Source organism: Geosmithia morbida (genome assembly GCF_012550715.1).
Source record: "Geosmithia morbida isolate 1262 chromosome Unknown scaffold_4, whole genome shotgun sequence".
NCBI classification, from domain to species: Eukaryota; Fungi; Ascomycota; class Sordariomycetes; order Hypocreales; family Bionectriaceae; genus Geosmithia; species Geosmithia morbida.
The window spans coordinates 1,117,145-1,137,451 of NW_023336191.1; the positions used below are offsets into that span (position 1 = coordinate 1,117,145).

The 20,307-nt window shown below is 54.6% G+C and overlaps 6 protein-coding genes across 6 annotated transcripts; 4 read left to right on the forward strand and 2 right to left on the reverse strand.

Annotated features, from left to right (window-relative positions):
* Nucleotides 1–438: 438 nt before the first annotated feature.
* On the forward strand, nt 439–892 carry GMORB2_5828 (uncharacterized protein; the record flags this gene model as incomplete). The annotated part of the gene is made up of 3 exons (XM_035467798.1): nt 439–468; nt 576–718; nt 856–892. 3 exons carry the CDS (start codon nt 439–441, stop codon nt 890–892), a joined length of 210 nt encoding a protein of 69 aa, XP_035322764.1.
* Nucleotides 893–951: 59 nt separating this feature from the next.
* GMORB2_5829 (Pfam:DUF28) lies at nt 952–2,116 on the reverse strand (the record flags this gene model as incomplete). The annotated part of the gene is made up of 4 exons (XM_035467799.1): nt 952–997; nt 1,059–1,704; nt 1,783–1,845; nt 1,897–2,116. 4 exons carry the CDS (start codon nt 2,114–2,116, stop codon nt 952–954), a joined length of 975 nt encoding a protein of 324 aa, XP_035322765.1.
* Nucleotides 2,117–2,534: 418 nt separating this feature from the next.
* Nucleotides 2,535–8,858, forward strand: GMORB2_5830 (HEAT repeat protein; the record flags this gene model as incomplete). The annotated part of the gene is made up of 2 exons (XM_035467800.1): nt 2,535–8,297; nt 8,361–8,858. The coding sequence occupies 2 exons, from the start codon at nt 2,535–2,537 to the stop codon at nt 8,856–8,858; spliced, it is 6,261 nt and encodes a 2,086-aa protein (XP_035322766.1).
* A 583-nt stretch (nt 8,859–9,441) lies between these two features.
* Nucleotides 9,442–10,613, reverse strand: GMORB2_5831 (WD40 domain protein; the record flags this gene model as incomplete). Its single annotated transcript, XM_035467801.1, has 2 exons — nt 9,442–9,708; nt 9,777–10,613. Coding segments are annotated over 2 exons (1,104 nt in total), but the record flags the coding sequence as incomplete, so codon positions are not given.
* A 1,097-nt stretch (nt 10,614–11,710) lies between these two features.
* On the forward strand, nt 11,711–14,036 carry GMORB2_5832 (GTP 3',8-cyclase; the record flags this gene model as incomplete). Its single annotated transcript, XM_035467802.1, has 3 exons — nt 11,711–11,740; nt 11,951–13,109; nt 13,369–14,036. 3 exons carry the CDS (start codon nt 11,711–11,713, stop codon nt 14,034–14,036), a joined length of 1,857 nt encoding a protein of 618 aa, XP_035322768.1.
* A 4,220-nt stretch (nt 14,037–18,256) lies between these two features.
* GMORB2_5833 (FYVE zinc finger) lies at nt 18,257–19,244 on the forward strand (the record flags this gene model as incomplete). Its single annotated transcript, XM_035467803.1, has 2 exons — nt 18,257–18,787; nt 18,864–19,244. The coding sequence occupies 2 exons, from the start codon at nt 18,257–18,259 to the stop codon at nt 19,242–19,244; spliced, it is 912 nt and encodes a 303-aa protein (XP_035322769.1).
* Between the last annotated feature and the right edge of the window lie 1,063 nt (nt 19,245–20,307).

Sequence of the window (20,307 nt, forward strand, 5' to 3'; positions counted from 1 at the left end):
GATTTGAATTGGATGGAGGTGCGGCTCGTGACGGTGGTTTTCTGTTGGGTATAGGCCTAAGTTATATGGGACATGGGGGGCTATGTGAGTGACGTTACTCTTCCTGGTATACTATATGAGGGGTAGGAGTCAGAAGGAATTGTTTGATGGGCACTGTGTATGATCGCTACTATATATAAAAAATTAGATTTGGATGATTTGGATGGTACAACTGTATGATGTATGCTTGTTGCCATTGGCGTCGTTACCTTTGGCTGAGTTGTGGTTGGGTAACTCCAATATCGGGGTGATGCAAGTATCGAAAAGTACCCACAATATTGATTCCTCCCCTCCCTAACTGGCAAAAGTTACAGTGGCGCCATTCACACCACCACCATCTTTATCACCAACCTTGACATCCCAACAACGCAACAGTTTATTAGAAAAAAGAAAGAAAAGATGGGTGGACTGAATCTGGAAGTGTTTAAGGTAAGATGAGGCTCTTCTAGCACATAATGATACCATCCCCCCTATCTTTACTGGGGAGGTGGGGGAAAGGGGAGAGGGGAAAGACTGACTGGCTGACCCATATGCAGTTTGGAACATATGTCCTGTTCCCGATCGGCATCATGTATTACTTTGGCACCAACCTAGATGAGCGATTCTCGGTACACGACTTTTGGCCTAAGCCTGAGGAGTGCAACACCGTGCCCAAGGACCGGGACGAGATCAGGGCCGAGTACGACCGAATCGTGGCGCGACAGAAGCTGCGCATGGCGCGCAAGATGGAGGAGGAGAAGAGGTTGCAGCAGCAGCAGCAGCAGCAGCAGCAAGGATCTAACGACTCTTGATTCGGCGATTTGCGAATCGAAAAAGAACGACGTATCGAGGTTGTGACAAATTCATATTCTGAGAGAGGGTTATGTGTACGACTATGGCGGGCAAAGGCAACATGATGGCGTTTTTTTTGTTTTATCCCTTGCGAGGGAAAGATGATATGAGGAAATATCGTGCACATCTATTTTTATTATTATTACAAGCTGCACTCTTACAATATCATATACACATTCTACACCTACACGTCCAAGTATCTCTGGATTCTGTCCCACTCATCGTCCGTGATGGATGACCCTTGGCACACATTGGCAAATACACCCTTGACCTCGGGGTACTCTCTTATACCCGAGAGCAGGATCTCGAGGACCTCGACAATTTCTGATGAGGCTATCTCGACGCGTGTATCTTCATTGGGGTGCCACACAATGTCAGATTCCCGCACGTCGAGGTTTAGCTGGCGGCTCAGCGTCTCGGTGATGCTGGCCAGCTTAGAGGGCTCCGTCCACACGAGGAAGCTCCCATCGGGCATATCCTCAGCGTCCTCCACGCCCTCCAGCTCGATGGCCGCGTCGACTAGTTCCGAGAGGTCCGGGCCCCCGCCACTGCTGCCAGCATCGCCCTCCGTGGCGGCGGCGGCAGCCTTGAAGACGGCGCGGCCCCGCTTGGTAAAGTAGAAGTTTGTAGAGCTAGTTAGGGCGCCGGCCTTCTTAACTACCACTCTCAGATCTCCCAGTGTGCGGTTCTTATTGTCCGTCTCGGCTTCGACTATGATAGCGACATCTGGTGGTAGAAGTACTTCGAGCTGCATGGGTTCAAGCCGGGCGCCCGTCGTGGAGCGGCCTTGGCCGCGGGCAATGGCGCCTTCAATGATGGACTTGGGGACGCTTGCTGTTTTTATTTATTTATGTCGGATCCAGGTCAGCCTCTCTCACTGTGTATTTGAGACTCCTCTTCAACTCAGGGTACCTTTGTTTGCTGCCGTTATGGCACTCGCTAGCTGCGGATTGAATTTCAAATCTTCGCCGTTGACTGCGCATGGTCAGACCAAATGTCGGAGTCGCAGAGAGAATGCAGACTCACGCCTCGAATGCATGGCAATCAGCTTCTCAAAGGATGTCCGCGCAACCATCTTCTTCTTGTCCGTCACCGCCTTGATGTGTTTCGTCTTGGACCACTTGTTGTGTCCGGCCTGGGCGCAGGCTGTCGCGACAAATGACCGTCGGGGGCAACATGGTGATGCTGTCGGTGCACGACCCCATGCACCGTTGAGGGTCAGGAACTGTCGCAGTTGAAGTTTCATTGCTCTGTCAAACCAGCGCAAGAATCTCAATGCATGATCGGTTCGTTCAGTGGAGGCAAAGGAGGTCGTGGGTTGGACTGTTGGCGGATTACTTCGTCTTTGGACGTGCACTTTGAGTATGTTTGATGGCCTTGATTGGCTGCAGCTACCACTATGACATCCCACCTTTTGACACAGCAGGAATTCCAACCTCATGTACAAAGCAAGCGAGACCCCCTTTCTCCCATTTACAACAACCTCGCATTTCCCTTGTCCTTCCCTTAGTTTCCCCCTTTAAAACGACAACCCCCCCGCAACCAACGTCTAACTTGTACATTGACATACGAAAATACAGAAAAACGACAACGGGGAACCAGGCACCCTCGACAGCCAACAAACCCCCCCTCTTTCCCCGGTCGTCAACTTCGTGTCTCGTGTCATGTCCTCTAACCAAGACGAGGCAGCCGTGTCGCCAACCAGCGCCCGGTCGCAACCCGAATCTGACCCCCAGCCAGCTCATGCTTTTGCTCCTCCTGCCCTAGCAGAGCCATCGACGCCAGCCGCCGCTGCCGCTGATGCCGCCGTCACCACCCCCGAGCTCGATCTCCCCAAGCTACAGTCTCTCCCCACCGAGCAGCAGGACCTCTTTCTCTTGGCTTTTGTCGCCACCCTATCTAAGCATGTCCTCGACCTCGACGCCGACGGCTGCACCGCACAACAACTCTACCTAAAGCGCGAAATCTTCCAGATCATCAACCTGTCCACTCCGGCGCCCTCGAGGGTTATCCGTAACAACCTGGGACGATGCCTGGCACATGTCTTCTCTAAGGGAGACAGGAAGCTTCTTTTCGAGACGGTCAACGACCTGGTCGCCATCATCGCCGGCGGAAAGGCCAAATCGGAGTCGACGTTGCGGACAAAACATGCCGCCGTCAGCTGTCTCGGCGACGTCTTCGCCGCTGCTGGTGATAGCGCGATTGGCCTGCACCAGATCTCGTGCGCCACCCTGATCAAGCACCTCAAGTCCTCCTCGAATCATGCCGGCCTCCGTGCCGCCTCATTTACCGCTCTCGAAAAAATTGTTACAATGGTGGGAAATCAACTCGACGAGAGCGTCGCCCGTGACATATGGAAGCAGTCCAGGAACTATGCGTCTAGTGACAAGGGCGGCCTTGTCGTTGCCGCCTCCTGCCGCTGCCTCAAGGCCCTCGTCCGCCACACCGGCTATTTCCGCAACTCGGCCGACTTTGACAAGCTTGAGACGGCGATCCTGAAGCCCTTTGACTCCGCCGTCCTCCAGGTCCGCCACGCTGCCGCCGATTGCTTTTCCGAGGCCCTGGCCCACGCATACTCGCCTTCGGCCGCCAGCGATGCTGCAGCCAGGGGTAAGAAGCCGAAGAAACTCAAACGCACTTCGACACATCCGGGCATCACCGGAGATGAGGACGAGCTCCCTCCTAGGCCAGAAAGCCCTGCACCGGGAGGCAAGCGCGCCCCCGACCTGGCCATGTCCCTTGTGGAGATTCTCAGGCTGCTGGCCAGCCACTTCACCAAGGCCACCACCTCCAACCGCACTCGTGCCGCCATTGGCGTGTGCTACTGCCAGCTGTTTCGCCGTCTGGGGGAGAAGATCATCGAGAGCAATTACGTGAGGATTGTTGAGACCCTTACCGTGGACATCCTGGGCCAGGGGTCCATTCACAACCATCGTTATCGCCTACTCATATCTCGCAAGATGATTGATACTGTCATACAGGACGTTATTGGCCACAGGATCCTTGGAGAGTCTGGCCAGAAGTCTGCCGCCAAACTTCTCGTCAACGACATCTTGAAGAACTACCCGCAGGCGCTCGCCGAAAAGCCCGAGCCGTCCAAGCATACGCTCATCACCGTCCTCAGCGCCCTGTCGTCTCTCATAGTATCCCTCGGCTCTGCCGCCAATTCCTTTGCCGATCCTTGTAGGGATGCCCTGCTACAGGTCCTTCAACACCCCAGCTACTCGGTCCAGGTATTCACCTCCCACTGCATCAAGGTCTTTGTGGCGGCGTGCCCCCAGCAACTGCTATCATGCCTGTCCATTTGTATGAACAGCCTGACCAGGGAGCTGCCTCTTCTTGGAACTGGCCGTAGCTCTCACACAAAGTGCATCGGCCTTGCGCATGGCCTTGCTGCTGCTCTGAGTGCGAGCCCATCACGGCCGTTGCACGGATCACTCGATATCAACAGCCGTGTCCTGTCCATGTCGACGAACCTTCTCAAGTCAAGCAGTCAGTCCGAGCTCCGCGTTTCGAGCACTCAAATTCAGGTGGCATGGATCCTGATCGGCGGCCTCATGGCTCTTGGGCCCAACTTCGTCAAGATCCACCTTTCGCAGCTGCTTCTCCTATGGAAGAACGCCCTGCCAAAGCCTCTGGCCAAGGACAACACTTCAGCCCGGAGCCTGCTAGAGTCGTCGTTCCTGACTCACGTCAGGGAGTGTGCCCTTGGTTCCATACTGGCTTTCCTGCAGTTCAACAGCCGTTTGCTAACTGTCGATGTCTCTAAGCGTGTTGCCACCATGCTGCAGAACACGACCGCCTTCCTGAGGACCCTGCCGAATAAGAAGGTGACGGAAGACATCTCCCAGAGGCTGACACCCGCACTGCAGCTACAGGACCTCGATATGATGGTCCAGAGGCGAGTCTTGCAGTGCTACATCAAGCTGGTCAATCTCAGTCCCACTGCGGGCAGCGAGGCCCTGCTCCAGTCCAATCTTCTGACCCTGGCCGTGTCCTGCTTTGCCGACCCTGAAAATTACGCCCCTAGCTCCCTCAGTGCCTCCATCGCCAATGCTGCGGCTACTTTTGAATCAATATGGGATGTTGGTGACAACACGGGCTTTGGTGTCACGGGGCTTTTGTCTGGATTCGATACCAAGAGGCTTCCCGGCCAGCACGATAGCTCGGTGGAAGCTGTTGACGAGGACAAGACCCCGGAACACGCTATTGACCGTCTCTTGCGTTCCCCTATCTGCGGCAGCTTGGAGCACGATGCCTCTTCTCTCTACATTGACGGCGCCGACTCCTCGGAGCCTCCCGACCCGCCAGCAACTGAGGTTATCAACTCTGCCATCCAGCTGTTTGCCTTTGCCTTCCCCTTGACGCCTGCGAAGGTGCAAGAGAGTATCCTTGAGCAGATGCGCACTTTTTCCTCTGCTGGCTCTCTTCAGCGTGATCCCGGACGCAAGGAGGCTGTGAAGGTAAACCTGGCGACGGCTATCCTCGCTTCGTTGAGGATTGCTGTTAAGGAGACACAGTCAGGCTCCGGAAACATTGAGAATTTGGCGGTGGAGAAGCTCCTGCAAGAATTTGTCCGTGACTTTGTCCTTGACTCTGACCAGTACATTCGGAGCCTCGGCTATGCTTCCGTCGCGCGCCTCTGCAACGTCTATGGCAATGCCTTCACGAACAACGAGGTCAAGTTCCTCGTGGACACGATCGTGACCAACCGAGAGCCAAATGCTCGTGCTGGTTGCGCCATGGCCCTCGGCTCCATCCAAACAAAGGTTGGAGGCATGGCAGCCGGATACCATCTCCAGACGATACTCAGCATCCTGATGTCGCTCTGCAATGACCCCCATCCTACCGTGCACTGCTGGGCTCTAGAAGCCCTGTCGCTTGCTTCAGACGCTGTGGGCTTGAGTTTTGCCTCGTACGTGCCCAGCACTCTGGGTATGCTTGCTCAGCTATACGTCTCAGAGACGCATCACTGCGAGGTCGCTGTAGTAGCCACCATGAACCTCGAGCTGGACCTGCAGACGACATCCACCATTGCAAAGTGCGTCGACTCGCTCATCAACGTTCTTGGCCCCGACCTCCAAGACTCGCTCAAATCTCGCGAGCTTATTTTGACACTAGTTGGGCAATTCCAAAATGAGGATGAAGTTCGTGTGCAAAAGGCTGCTCTCGGCTGCTTGGAGCACCTATCGCTGTACGCGCCTGGTCATATGCATTTTGGACAGTATGTGCGCCTGCTGCAAAAGTACCTCAACTCAGAAAATGCCACACTAAGAGATATCGCCATCGACGGACTGCACAATATCATGAAGAGGGGTCCCCGAGATGTTCTCGCCGAGGCGGAAGATGGCTTCGAAGACCAGATTTGGAGGGTGCTTGACACGGTGCCGTCTCACGACGGCATCAGAACCCTCATCCGGAACTGGATGATCCAGACGTGCCTCAGCGAGACCCATGTCTGGCTGGCGCGCTTCCAGGCCGTCCTCAAGATGACGAGGGGTCGCGCCAAGGGCCAGGATGACCATGCCGTGGGTAAGGGAGGAGGTGTACCTGTTCTCGACGACGAGGAGGTCGCCGGCTTTGCTTCCGCGTCAGGCACCATCAAGCAGGACAAGGAAAATCTGGCTTCATCCGAGGTGGAACCCCTCAGATGGCAGGTGACTACGTTTGCTATCAGCTGCATGCACGACACGTTTACTCTCATCTCCAAGGATGTAATGGCTAACGGCGAGAGCCCGGCCCAGGCTGCACTCCAGGCAAGGGTGGGAGATGTGGTACGCATGGCCTTCTCTGCTTCCACATCAAGCGTTTCGGAACTGAGAATCTGGGGCCTGAAGATTATCGGCGCCGTGCTTCGCATGTTTGGCAAGACTCCTGATCCCGACTTTGACGAGGCCATGCTCCTTGAGCAGTACCAGGCCCAGATCGGCTCGGCCTTGACACCAGCCTTTGCTGCCGACTCATCACCGGAGCTTGCCTCGGAGGCGGTCAGTGTCTGTGCTAGCTTCATCTCCATCGGCATCGTCCGGGACGTCGACCGCATGGGACGTATCCTGAAAACCCTGGTTAGCGCCCTCGAGGGCTTCGCCCAGGATACCGAGAATGCTGGTATCGGTGACCTGAAGGGTCTGAGCTCCAACGCCCAGGTCATGGTTAAGCTGGCCGTCTTCAGCGCCTGGGCCGAGTTGCAGGTCTCGAGCAGCGAGCAAAAGTACCTGCTGGACGTGCTGAAGCCGCACGTCGGGACCCTGACACCCCTGTGGCTCGAATCACTCCGCGAGTTCGCCCAGCTCCGGTTCGAGCCGGACATCTCCATGACCCTCGGCCCACCGTCCATGTCGGGGAGCCTCGACACTATCTACGCGGCATTGAACAGGGAAACACTGCTTCGTTTCTACCAGGACGCGTGGCTCAAGCTGGTTGATGCCATCGCGAGCCTCATTGAGCAGGACAGCAACTTTGTCTTTGATGCGTTAGATGGCAAGGAGGCCGACAACTCTGTGGCTGTCAATGGCCAGTCAAGGAAATCCGGCATCAACTACCGAGATGAGCCAGTCGCCTTCTTCTTCGTCCTCTTCGGCCTCGCTTTTGAGGCGCTGGCCATCCGGCCCGGTCACGGCGACTCGCTCGCTACACACGAGCAGACGTTGGCCATCCTCCAGGCTCTCAAGAAGATCCTGCACCCCAGCGTCTCGGGCCACGCCATCTACCGACCTGATGTGTTCGCCGAGACAATGGACCTTCTCGATCGCCTCGTACTAACCGAGGGACTGGACGTGCAGGGCGCAATTGTCGAAATTGCCAGCGCACTGTGCCTGGCGCACCCGTCCGCGCGGCGTGACGTGACACACGAGGCCGACCTTTCCGAAGATATTGACCAGCTGTTTGAGCTAACTCGCATCTTCGTCCTCGTCCTGACGGGTCTGCTGCCCAACCTGTCGGAAGGCAATCAGCCCGTTCGCCACCAGATGAACGAGGAGGCCATTGTACTGGTGCGCACATCCATGGATGCCTTGGTTGACGCGGCGGAGGTTTTCCCGTCCATAATCAAGACGGACCTCTACGCGTGCATCATTCACATCTTCGCTACGACGCTGGCCACCCCTGGATGCCAGGAACTGATCGTGCCGCAGTGGCTGCCCACGCTTAAGCGCTTCGTTAAGAGTATGTCCGAGTCGAGAACGGTCCCATCCGAAGACGGTGCGGCCTCGGCCACCGATGTTCAGATACAGGGCTGCCTGCGACGCTTCGTGTCCATCTATCTCCAGGCCCAAAAGCGCGAGGCCCCCAACGCGTTGCAGTGCGTCAAGAACAGCCTCCTCGCCTCGACCATCCTCTTCACAGGTGGCCAGAATCAGCTACCAGCATCGGACCCGCTGGTGGCCCGCTATCTTGATGAGGTCATGGACTGCCTCACGGATAGAATGGTGTGTCTGCCCCTCCGTGTCCACTAACAACTAACCTGACTGACACATTTCTTCCCCATCTAGACTGCCAAGATTGCCGCCAACTGCATCCGATCCCTATTGGTCCAACCCTCGAGGACGGCAGCAGACCAGAGCATAGCGCGGTACCTCTTCCCTCGTCTCATCGCCTTTGCGACAAACTGCGAGCCTGAGGACCCAGAGCGCGCCAGGTCGCTCGTCTGTCACACGCTCACCCAGTACGTCGGCACCGTCGACAAGGACCGCGTATCCGCCGCTATGTCTCTCGTCATCCCCACGCTGCTGGCCAGGACCACGGCCGAGGGCAGCAATGGCGCCGCTACAGGCCTGTACCATGAGACGAGCGCGAGGCTACTCGAGCTGGTTGCCGTCGACCAGCAAGCCTTCCGGGCCGTTGTGGGCGGCATGAGCGCCAGTCAGAGAGCGTTCCTGGAAGAAGTCATCAGGTCAGGGCAGCAGATGTCCACTGCGGCGCCTAGGGACGATGTCGGTCCAGATGAGAGCCAGCCAACGATTGCTCTCAAGATGAACTTTGGCAATTAGAACCGATATAAGAGGACAAGGAAAAAGATGATGATGATACAAGAGCATGAAAAAGAAGGAGGCAAGAAGTATGATGATGGAAATCAAGCAGGAAAAACATAATGTCAATATGGTGAATACTATACTATGTTTACTTTTACATCGTCACGAACATTGTGTAGACCCTCTCGATAAGAGCTGATAATACATGTAAGGCAACAAGGCATCATACCCCATGCTTGAACGAAAAGGTATCATCCAAAACTGACGTATCATCAACGATGCTGCTGTCTCGGAGGATATCTCTAACCCTCGTGTCCCCATCATCTGCCATATTCCAAGCAGGAGGAGCGCCGCCGCCGTCCTCGCCATCAGTCAAGGCCACAAGACAAGCGCGATTCGAATCCGAGAGTATGAGCATGCCCGTATCTGATTCCGCATCCGCCACCCAGTCAGTCTGGAGCTTGTTACCGACCTTGATACTGCTGCTGCTGCTGCCGCCACCACTGCGGCCAATGTGCTGCTCAAACGGTACGGGCGTAGGGCCGTCCGACAGAGGGTCCCATATGAAGGGCGTGCAGCGGTTAGCGTCGTCGCGACACACAACGAGGAGAAGCTCCTGGATAAAAGGGTGCCAGGTGAATTCGAGGGGGTGGTAGAAGAGCAGGACGGCACGGAGCTCACCGGCCGACAGGTCCCATATCCATAGGGTGGTGGGGGAGTCGTCGAGCTTTGTGGCGAGGAGATTGGACGAGGCGTCAAAGGCCATGGTTGAGCAGCCCGTAGATGTCATGCTGGTGGCTGGGGATATCTCTTGTGTTGCGTGGTGGAATTGGCTTATACCAGTCGAGCTAAGCTGTTCTTGCCAGACCTTGGAGGGGAGGGTTCGTGTCAGCAATGTTTGACATAGTAGCAGTACTAGGCAAAGAATTAACTCACTTGCAGTGTGTCACTGGGGCAAATGGTGATGGGATGAACCAGACGCAGCGTCTGTCTCCAGGACATGGAGTCGAGAATGGACACGGACCGCGAGTAGTCTGATACAGCGTAGCACTGGGCACTGGGACTAGGCTGGCAGGCCCTGATTCCTGGCTTTAAGGCTGAGTCGTCGTCCGCTTTGCCGTCTGGCCCTTCGAGCTTGCGAATGAGCTGCCCGTCAGGGGTGTACAGGAGCAGGTGCCACCCATGAGCGGGCGATTCCCAGACGAGAAGGACCTGACCATCTGGAGACCAAGCCAGCGCCTGGGCGTCGACCGTCTCGGGAGCCCAAGACCGCTGGAGCTGTCTGCCCGCCGGAGAGTGGATACTGACGAGGTCCCTCCCCGCGACGCGCGTGAGGAGCGCCATGTGTCCCGAGTTCGGCCGAAAGGAGACAGTGCGCGGCACCGAGGTACGCTGATAGAATTTCGGGCTGGCGACCTCGACGGCCCGCGAGGACGACAGGTCGATGATCAGGAGCTTGAGTCCAAAGGCAGAGAAGACGAGAATCTCAGAGTCCGAGCGGCCAAATTGTATGTGTGAGTGCTTAGGCACCGCATTGCGGATTGCAGCTCGGGAGCGGAGCGTCTCTAACGCCGGGAAGACCTGGATCTGGTCCGGCGTCGACAGCAGGATGCGCGTCGACGACGGCGACCACAGGAATGTCTGGATAGTGGCGGCGGCCAGCTCAGACGGTAGTTTGATGGCGTGAATGATTTCCAACGTAGCCGTGGACCGGATCAGGATCTCGGGGGAAGACAGGCTGGCTATCAGCTGTCCGTCGGGACTGGCGGCGCACTGTGATGGGGCTTATGAGAGAGGTCAGATATGGGGTCTGGAGATGGGTGAGGATGAGGACAAGAAGCTCACATCTGAAGGGCGGGGAGAAGTGCATGGCTCTAACACTCGAGGGCCAACCCCGGACAGAAACAGAAGGTGAACAGTCTTCAATATCAAAGAGTGGGTTCTTGAACGAGGGACAATCAGAGCCGGAGAGCATGTGCCCCAGTGGTGAATGGTGGTGGGTGATGATGTCTGGAGAGACGACGCGGGGCACTTTGATGAGAGCGCGCCAGGGTGACAAAATAAAAGAGTCGGGATATGTGTGAGATATGAAGAATCACTCACTACTTTTGTCACCTGCGCGGGGCCAGCCCTTGTACTTTTTCATAAGGCATCATGCTTCCATTCAAGTCTGGTCGCATCTTCGTAGAATACAGTAACGAGTGAAGGGGTATAGAGAAAGTAACAAGTAGGCGGCAACGAAACAGTCGGCTTGATGTGAATGTATGGCCGTCGACTGTCAACGACGCTCTGGGGTTCTGTTGCCAGTACGGTGGGCCTCACTAGTAGCTAATAATGTGAGGGTACACGAAATAGTAAATGGTCATGGATGAAATCAACATGTACATCGACGGTCATCACATCATATTTGATCTCGGGTGATGTGGACGTGCAAACGAAGAGAAGCAGCTAGGGCAGAATAGAATTGTAATAAAATAGAAAAAAAAAAGCGGATGTTATATAAAGCCGTTGAATCATATCGACCTGCTAGAGATTGTCAATGAAAGGGCGGCCTGACAGATAACTGGCCGTGATGCCGCCTATCGACAGCGGCCGTCTCCGAAGCCCGGACTTGGAATCAACATAATCACCCGCCGTGGCACATGCGTTCATCCGTATTACCATGTGAACCTCCCAGAAAAGACAAATACATGGCAAATTATTTCTCCTCTGCATTCTCAATCGAGACGACATGACTGCCATCCCTTAGGCTGCTTGCTATTGTTGTCTCAGGCTCTCGTCTGCCCCGCCATATAGTACGCAACTGCGCGCAGACGGCTTTCTCCACCCTCAAACCTGCAGCGGGGGTATCCAACAACCGGCTCTACACCATGGCGTCGGCCATCCGCCTACCGTCGCCCGTGTTGCCGACGATTCAAAGGCAGCTCATCGCTGCAACTCTTGGTTGGTCCTCCCATTTGCGGCCATGGCCCATCAGCAATAGCGGCAGCAACAGCGGCAGCAACAGCAGTCGGCACGTGGCGGTCCCGGCAATGACGACGAGGCATCTTGGCACGACAGCTGGGGCCGCAGAAGACATGGCGGCAACACCTGAATCGTCGACCCCCGAGCTTCCATCACGGCAACGGCGCGACCGCATCCGGGACGCCCGGCCCCTGTCAGACTTCCTGACTGATACCTTCGACCGACAGCATGACTACCTGCGAATATCAGTCGCGGAGCGGTGCAATCTGCGATGCGTATACTGCATGCCGGAGGAAGGCGTCGAGCTATCGCCAGACCGGGAGCTCCTCACGACCCCGGAGATAGTGATGCTCTCGTCGGTCTTCGTATCACAGGGGGTGAGCAAGATCCGCTTGACGGGCGGGGAGCCGACGGTGCGGCGGGACATTGTACCCCTGATGCAGGAGCTCGGGCGGCTGCGGCCGCACGGGCTGCGTGAGATATGCCTGACGACCAACGGCATCGCGCTGCACCGCAAGCTCGACAGCATGGTGGAGGCCGGGCTGACGGGGGTGAACCTGAGCCTCGACACGCTGGACCCGTTCCAGTTCCAGATCATGACGCGGCGAAAGGGGTTCGACGCCGTGCAGCGCAGCATCAACCGGATCCTCGACATGAACCGCACCGGCGCGGGCATCAAGCTCAAGATCAACTGCGTCGTCATGCGCGGCGTCAACGACCGCGAGGTGCTCCCCTTTGTCGAGCTCACGCGCCACAAGGACCTCGAGGTCCGCTTCATAGAGTACATGCCCTTCGACGGCAACCGCTGGAGCCGCCGCAAGATGTTCTCCTACGACGAGATGCTCGACCTCATCCGCCGCGAGTACCCGGGGCTCGTCGACAAGGTCGCCGACAAGCCCAACGACACGAGCAAGACGTGGCGCATCCGCGGCTACGCCGGTCGCGTCGGCTTCGTCACCAGCATGACGCACAACTTCTGCGGCACGTGCAACCGTCTCCGCCTCACCGGCGACGGGAACCTCAAGGTCTGCCTGTTTGGAAACGCCGAAGTCTCCCTCCGCGATATCCTGCGCCAGTCCAACGGTGGCGAGCCGATAGACCGCCAGGCCTATGATGCCATCAAGAAGGCGGCCATGGAGCGTCTGGACACTGCTGCCGTCGATGGCGACAGCCTGAGTCTGGACCTGCCCCCCAACGAGGCTGAGCTGCTCGATGTCATCGGCATGGCTGTCAAGAGGAAGAAGGCCAAACATGCCGGTATGGGTGAGCTGGAGCACATGAAGAATAGGCCCATGATATTGATAGGTGGGTGATTTTTTTTCTCCTTTCCTTTTCTTTGTCTCTATTCCTTATCACTTTCATCTTTTTCTTTTCTTCTTCACAATATGGCTTATATGACTGGACGATATTGGCATATGATACGGCGTTTTCTTTGTATGGTGGAATTTGTATACACATACACACACACTTCATAGTGACATCAATATTATACGAAACAAAAAATTTGTTACAATCTGCTAAATCTTGAGCCCTATTGTAGATCCCATCAGACCTTCCCTCACAGGTGGTATGCCACCTCGGGTTCGACGTCTACTAAACACCACCACCGCTACCGTCCTCCTGCAACAGCAGCGACGACTCTTTTCGTCATCGCCGAGAAGAGCGCAGGAATCCGACCGTGATAATGACAGCAGCGGCAGCAGCGAGCCAGGCCAGGGCCGGCTGACGCACGTCTCCGACCGCGGAACAGCCCATATGGTGTCCATATCCGAAAAGGCCGTCACTCAGCGGACGGCAACGGCAGCCTGCACGGTGCGCTTCTCAGTCGCCACGGTGGTGAACCTCATACAGGACAACCAGATGAAGAAGGGGGACGTGCTGGCCGTGGCGCGCGTGGCGGGCATCATGGCGGCCAAGCGTACGCCAGACCTGGTGCCTCTCTGCCACCCGCTCCCCCTATCTCACGTAGCCATCGATCTAGAGCCCCGCGACGGCAGTTCCGTCTCCTCCTCCGCCTCCAATGACGGTGCTGGTGCTGGGGTGATAGAGATTCGCGCCACCGTCACGTGCAGTGGCAAGACAGGGGTGGAGATGGAGGCTCTGACGGCTGCCAGCGTGGCTTCCCTGACCATCTACGACATGTGCAAGGCTGTGGACAAGGGTATGGTCATCGAGGGGTTGAGGGTTGTGCTGAAGGATGGTGGCAAGAGTGGTCGATGGGAGATGGATTAATTGAAGCCGATCTGATCTCATGCATAGCTCAATATTACATTACACTATGCCGCTCGGCCACACCACACCGTCTCATCTTTTTTTTCTTATACGTAGGTTTGCGAAGAAATACTTGTGCAGTACGGAGTACTCATAGTATAATTAGTAGTAGTACTCGTAACTGTTGACCTCTGTCGTTCGAATTCTAAAAAGGTCAGTGACGCACCGCCCGCCACAACATCATGGTGGCACCATAGATAAGGAAATCCTTACTCCTCGTCGCTGGAGCATTAGATACGATGTACATGACACACCCTGGCGGGGTGAGAGGGGAAGTACTGTAGAGCAGTTGAAAAGGGACACCGGAGGGGGATCAGACACATGTGACCTATCAGAGGAGTAAGGGGGGTCCTGCTTCATCCTCCTTGGGCGTCCTGGTTTTTATGGCAGCTACTAATGTACGAGTACTAGACATTACTCGTAATTAATCATTTGAGCAAGCGAGTATCGCTCTCCTCCACTGCAAATAATGCAAATAATAGTATTAACACCTAGGCAGTAACGCGCCAACACATAGCACCACTTGGGATCGATCACAGATATTACGCGGACCTGATTATGAACCCCGATAGAACCCGCCGTCTCGGGACTACAATACCAGTATTAAGCTCCCTATCAACTGAACTGTAGCATAAGAGATCATCTGCGATGGCGGAGGAAGAAGGGGGGGCTCGGCAGGCGTACGTCGCGGGGCAGCACCTCATAGCGCTTAGGTAATGTATGGTAATACATCGTGTGATGAATTCTGCCATTCATATTTTTAGGCCATGATCCGAGCCAAGTCAAGCCAAGACTTTCTCTCTTTGCCGTACCCCTCCAATAGAAGGAAAAAAGAAGGCGGCAGAAAAGGCTCTAGCCTGGTCCAGTCCGCTTTTGGTTAATGATATCTCGGAGATGCAAGAACAGGACGACGGTACGAGAGCAGGCACATAGAATGCTAGAATACTACGTATTACACGCATGTCGTAGCCGTAGCACCAGCAGATGAGGGGCAGTCTAGGATGCGACGCGGGTCAAGCTACCCTCTTTCAAAAAGGAGCTAAAGAAGTGGCATGCAGCACGGATATCCAATCGTCGGACCCTCGGTCCTTCACCGCTAGAATGACTACTGAGACTTGTAGCTGGGTTTGCTGTGTAAGCTTGTGTGACAGTGCGAGTGTGTTTTATGGCGGGTCTCCCAATCTGGTTGCCAAGACTCAAGGGACTACCATGTGTGAAGAACTTGGACAAATCAGAAGAATACCCACCTAAGGATAGAGCGAACGGCCCAGACGCATCCTCTAACGAGTATTACGGAGTACGAGACTCGTACTAAGAACCTGTGAAATTACGGATGCAACTTCTCGTGTAAATGGATTCGTCATGACCACGATGATGCAGAGCCACATTCATCATCATAAACAAAGAAGGGCCTCGAGCGACGAGATGGGGCCAGCTGTTTCCAACAGTGATAAGCAACAGCTTAGAAAGCACAGCTCGGACGAAGCAGTGGCAAAAAGTCGTCATGTGTTTACTAACAGCGCGAGGCCGTCAAACGTGCCATGTTGCCTATTCTGGTCGGAGGTGGGTGCCCGGGAACTCTGAAGACAACCGATTATTTACTTTTGTTTATCTCGCCGACTTGGACAAGCGTATGTATCGTCGCCTGTGGGTAACACGCGTGCCAAGCCAGGGATTTTCCTACTCCGTGTTCGTAAATATGAGGCAAAAATACTTGTATTGGTCAAGATGGGAAAGATGAGCGCTCTTATTTGACAAGCCATGCCGGCCGAACCGTTGCCACCCAGAGGGTCCGTCCGGATCCAACAGAAGTGTGGAACGACTCGAGGGTACTGCCCGCCTGCCACGCCTGGCACTAGGCAACCCCGACCTTGAGTCCCTGGTTTGAGTGTCTGCGTCATCTCGTCACCCTGCTTCTCCTACCGAGTTATTAATAACGCAGAAGTCTGTTGACGATCCGGACGCACAATCCAAGCCGTAGTCAGGCAACAGTAGGGTGGGCTGGTGAACGCCTAGAAGCAAGACCGCAGAGTGATAAATGACAATCATCGGTACTCTGTAAATTACTCAGTGATTAACACATGGTAGCCAGCACAATATCCACGACGTAATGTTGCTCACTCGTGCACTCGTACCCGTACTCTTGTCGAGGGACAGTTAATGTAGTGGACGAAGTATTACTTCCGCCTTTGGAATAGTTCACGGTAGGCTGGCAAAGCTGGTAGGGGTCCCTGTGGACGGACCCTCAGTTCTATTCGGTACCAGCATGATCTTTGCTTTGGCGTTGGGGAAGCTCTCATTTGCGAAGCAGCCAACGGTGAGCGCCACTTGTTTTTTTCTTGAAGGCCAAGCCTGCAGCACGGCAACTCCAGACTTGTGTGTGGACGGGTCGCATGGCCAGCGGCCGGGGACAGGTAAATAGATGGGGCGGGTGGTTGGGTGGTATTCTTGGTAAATGGTGAGCACTTGAGAGAGGAAGGAGGGATTTGACGGGATTGCTAAAGCTTGCACCGCACTGTACCCGCAGAGCCAACAAACGAGACATGCATTGACGAGAGGGGGGGAATAACAAGGTACAGGCTGCGAGTAATACTAGAAATAATTATACTGGTAATACTCGTGGCTACTACCTGTCTTGGGCCAAAGGGTCGTTCCTGCCTCTCTGGCCAGCACGATTCAGTTTCGGTGCGTACGGAGTTGAGGAAAGAGGGGATGAGGGAAGGTGCGGACCGAGGAGGCGGGCCACAAGCCTACGACATTCTGCAATCAATAATCATGGGCAGATGGTAACACTACTAAATTAGTAGCCTATGGCTATGATGCTACGACTCGTACGAGCATTATTGTTCACCATAATATGATAGCACTGGCTGACCGGCAAGATACCGGGAGAGCCACTAGAGAAAACGCGCCCAAGGTGCATAGTCCAGCCAAAATTATCTCCATTGGCACTAGATCTAGAACGCAAGGGAATACCGCTGTGCGTACCAGTATACCCAGTGTACGAGTAGGTGCTAATAGGTGTACTACTTACCGAGAATCGGCAATGGTACAGACAAAGAGTGGGATTTCTTCGTCGTGTTACAATTTATCAGCGCAAGGACTTTCGGCGAGTGAAAATGCTACCATTACTCGTGCTGATACTAGCTTACGGGGCAATATGACCACCACTACAGATATACATAGTACGATAAAGATAAGCTCAAACTGGAGATAAAATGACACGGAATGAGCGCACGTAATACATGTCTCGTACAAGTAAGTTAAGTAGGAGAAAGCCGAGCGCGTCGTAATAATATCCAGCTACCGATGCCGAACTGCCGTCAGTAATACTACAAGTGCAGTGCTCTGCTGTTACAGCCCGGCTACAGTGGATGTAAACCTGCTACGCCGCCTACGCAATGCGTACTGACCTATTAACAACGCAAAAACGAGGTCGGTCCGTCGCCACGGTCGCCACTAGAACCCTCCATCAAGGAGCCCGTCAAAGAGCCCACCAAGCCACCTACCTTACTACCCAATTGATGATGCACCATTGTCAGCGCCCTTCCTCCCCATCACTTATTACCTCCCCCCTGCCGTACTAAAAGCGTCACAAACCATGTCTCTGACTAGTGTACTGTAGGTGCTGTGATTATCATCATTTGTCATTGTCCAGGACATGGCCACCCAAGATTCAAGCATAGTACAGTAACAAATGCTCCGTAGCACTCCACCACCCGCCGGCGGCGCCTTCCCCCACTCACGCCGCCTATACTTCCCCGAAAAGTGAGAAGTACCCGCCTTCTGCTCTTCCCCCCCTCCTCTACAACGCTCGTCTTATCCGTCTATGTCGTATAACCATCGCTTATCCCCCCCAAATCTCCCACCACCCCCCCATCTATATTATCTTCTTCCTTAATAGCGAAACTGGTCCTCTTCTCCCCCCCCTCATATTTCTCACTTTCTACTCGTGGTTCCTCGCCGAGAAAATACACCCGGCCTTTCTTCACCTACGCACACTCGTCTCCCCGCAATAAGCCTTCTCGTCTTGTTTTCTCACCCAAGACATCGCCGACAACAACGGTCTCCGCTTTAAAACACCACCACCCCAGTCGCATACTCGCCCACAACCCGAATACACACACGCACGCGCCGCACGCACAACTCTTACTCTTTAGGACCCCCTTCAGCCCGGTAATATGACTGCTGAGCTCATCATGCCTACCATGGCCACCGACCGCCACCACTACCAAGCTCCCCCACCCCATCACGTCCAGCAGCATCGTCCTGAGCACATGCGCTCCTTTTCCTATCAAGTTCCGCCCGTCAACCACCAGATCTCGCCCCTCAGCTCCTCGGGTGAGAGCCAACATAACGCCTCGGTCCCCGCCTCACCCAAGGCCTACCAGAACCAGCACCAGGACTCTCGACATTATACTCGACCTATGTATATGCCAGCCGTCCTTCGTCCCAACAGCGACTTTATTCCGCCCCTCTCCGGCGGCGTCGCCGTTGATACCTCGTCCAACGGTCACGACTCGGACTGCGTGTGCCACGGCGGCCGCCGCCTCTCCAACAGCAGCACCCTCATGAATATGGCTGGCATAGGCGTCATCCAGCGTCTCAGCCGTCGCTCCACAGCCGACAGTGCCAAGTGCCCGGAGGGCCACTCTCACAACCACGACATATTTCCCACCGTCACTGACGTTCCTACTAGGGATCACTGGAAGGTATTGTTTCGTCCTATCCCTGCCTCTACAGAGTATTCCTACTCGTACCCCATATTAACGCGACAAACCACTGCAGCCTGACCACGAGTCCTCTTTGTGCGATGACCCGACCTGCAAGCGCACCTTCAGCTACTTTGTCCGCCGCCATCACTGCCGACGCTGTGGCAACATCTTCTGCGACCAGCACTCCAGCCTCGGCGTGCCTCTCGACCAGGATGCCAACTTCAACCCTCGCGCTCCCCTCTACCGCACATGCGAGCACTGCTTCGACCAGTACAAGTCTTGGTACAGCCGCAACAACAGCCAGTCGCCTAGCTCCGTCTCCTCCGATGGCCACGGTGGTACTCCGCCCACCCCCGTCATGGCCCACCCCGGCGCCCAACCCGACTTTGGCCTGGCCAAGAGCCCTGACGTTGCCAACAGCGTTCCTCGCGACTGGAATTGGAGCACCTTCTAGTACACAAACATACCCACACCTAATCACGCCTACATATACTACTCTGCAGTCACGGATCTTAGCGCCTTCTTCCTTCTCGGGAGCTTTAGTCTCCCTTTGATTTTCAGCTTCCTGTTTCACTGCGGCTGTCCTGGACACGGACAGCATTTTTTCTTGATACCCGGCTCCAAGAGCCTCATGAAGCGACCTTCCACTACAACTTGTTGCCTATTACCAGACTGAAGGACTGCGATGTTGCGAGAGACTGGGTTGAGTTTGACTTGTATCATGGCTTCGTCATGGCTCAATCTTGATCGGAGTTATAGTGTTCTGTTTGGCTCGAGTCCATATACTTGCGTCGAACCCTGGCCTAATGTGATGGCCACCCGATATATCTCTGCATCTATTATCTATGCTATTCCATTTTCTATGTCTCTCATATCCAGAGACTTTTTACCCCTCTTTTGGATTATTTTGAAGATTCTCGCATATAGAAAGAGCGCGGCGCTATGTACCTACTTTACTCTTATCTAATAGGATTCACTTAATGCTGTTATCTTTTTTCATCTTCCATACATGCAATATAGACGGCTAAACTTGGTACATAATACGTAATATATGTGAATAAATCCCCTTTGTCTAGTGATGGTCAAGCGTCTTGCGTCAAAGATTTAGTTCAGTCTGGTGAAACGTTGGAAGATGGCGGTAACGTGCCGTGTTGACTCTTGAAATCATCCTGTGCATATATATCGTCCATGTGTAGCTAATGAAGAAATGAAAGTTTTGGGGAAATAGTAGAAAGAAATAAACATGTATAGTAAGAAAACAAAACGCCGATAATCTCCCCCATTCCCGGCTCGCATTAAAAAGTCAAGAAAATGCAATGATAATCCGTGCGTGAAACAAACAGGGCGATAGTGAACACTTTCTCCACATACATTTATCTCCCTGAATCCCTTCCCGTCATCTTGTAGATGTTTTGAAGTCGTACTCGTACCTCGTCAACTGTAATGTTGTTTCATATTTTGCTGCGTCCCTTTTGTGACACCATACACCACTCAACCACTCTCCCTTTTTTGGGGTG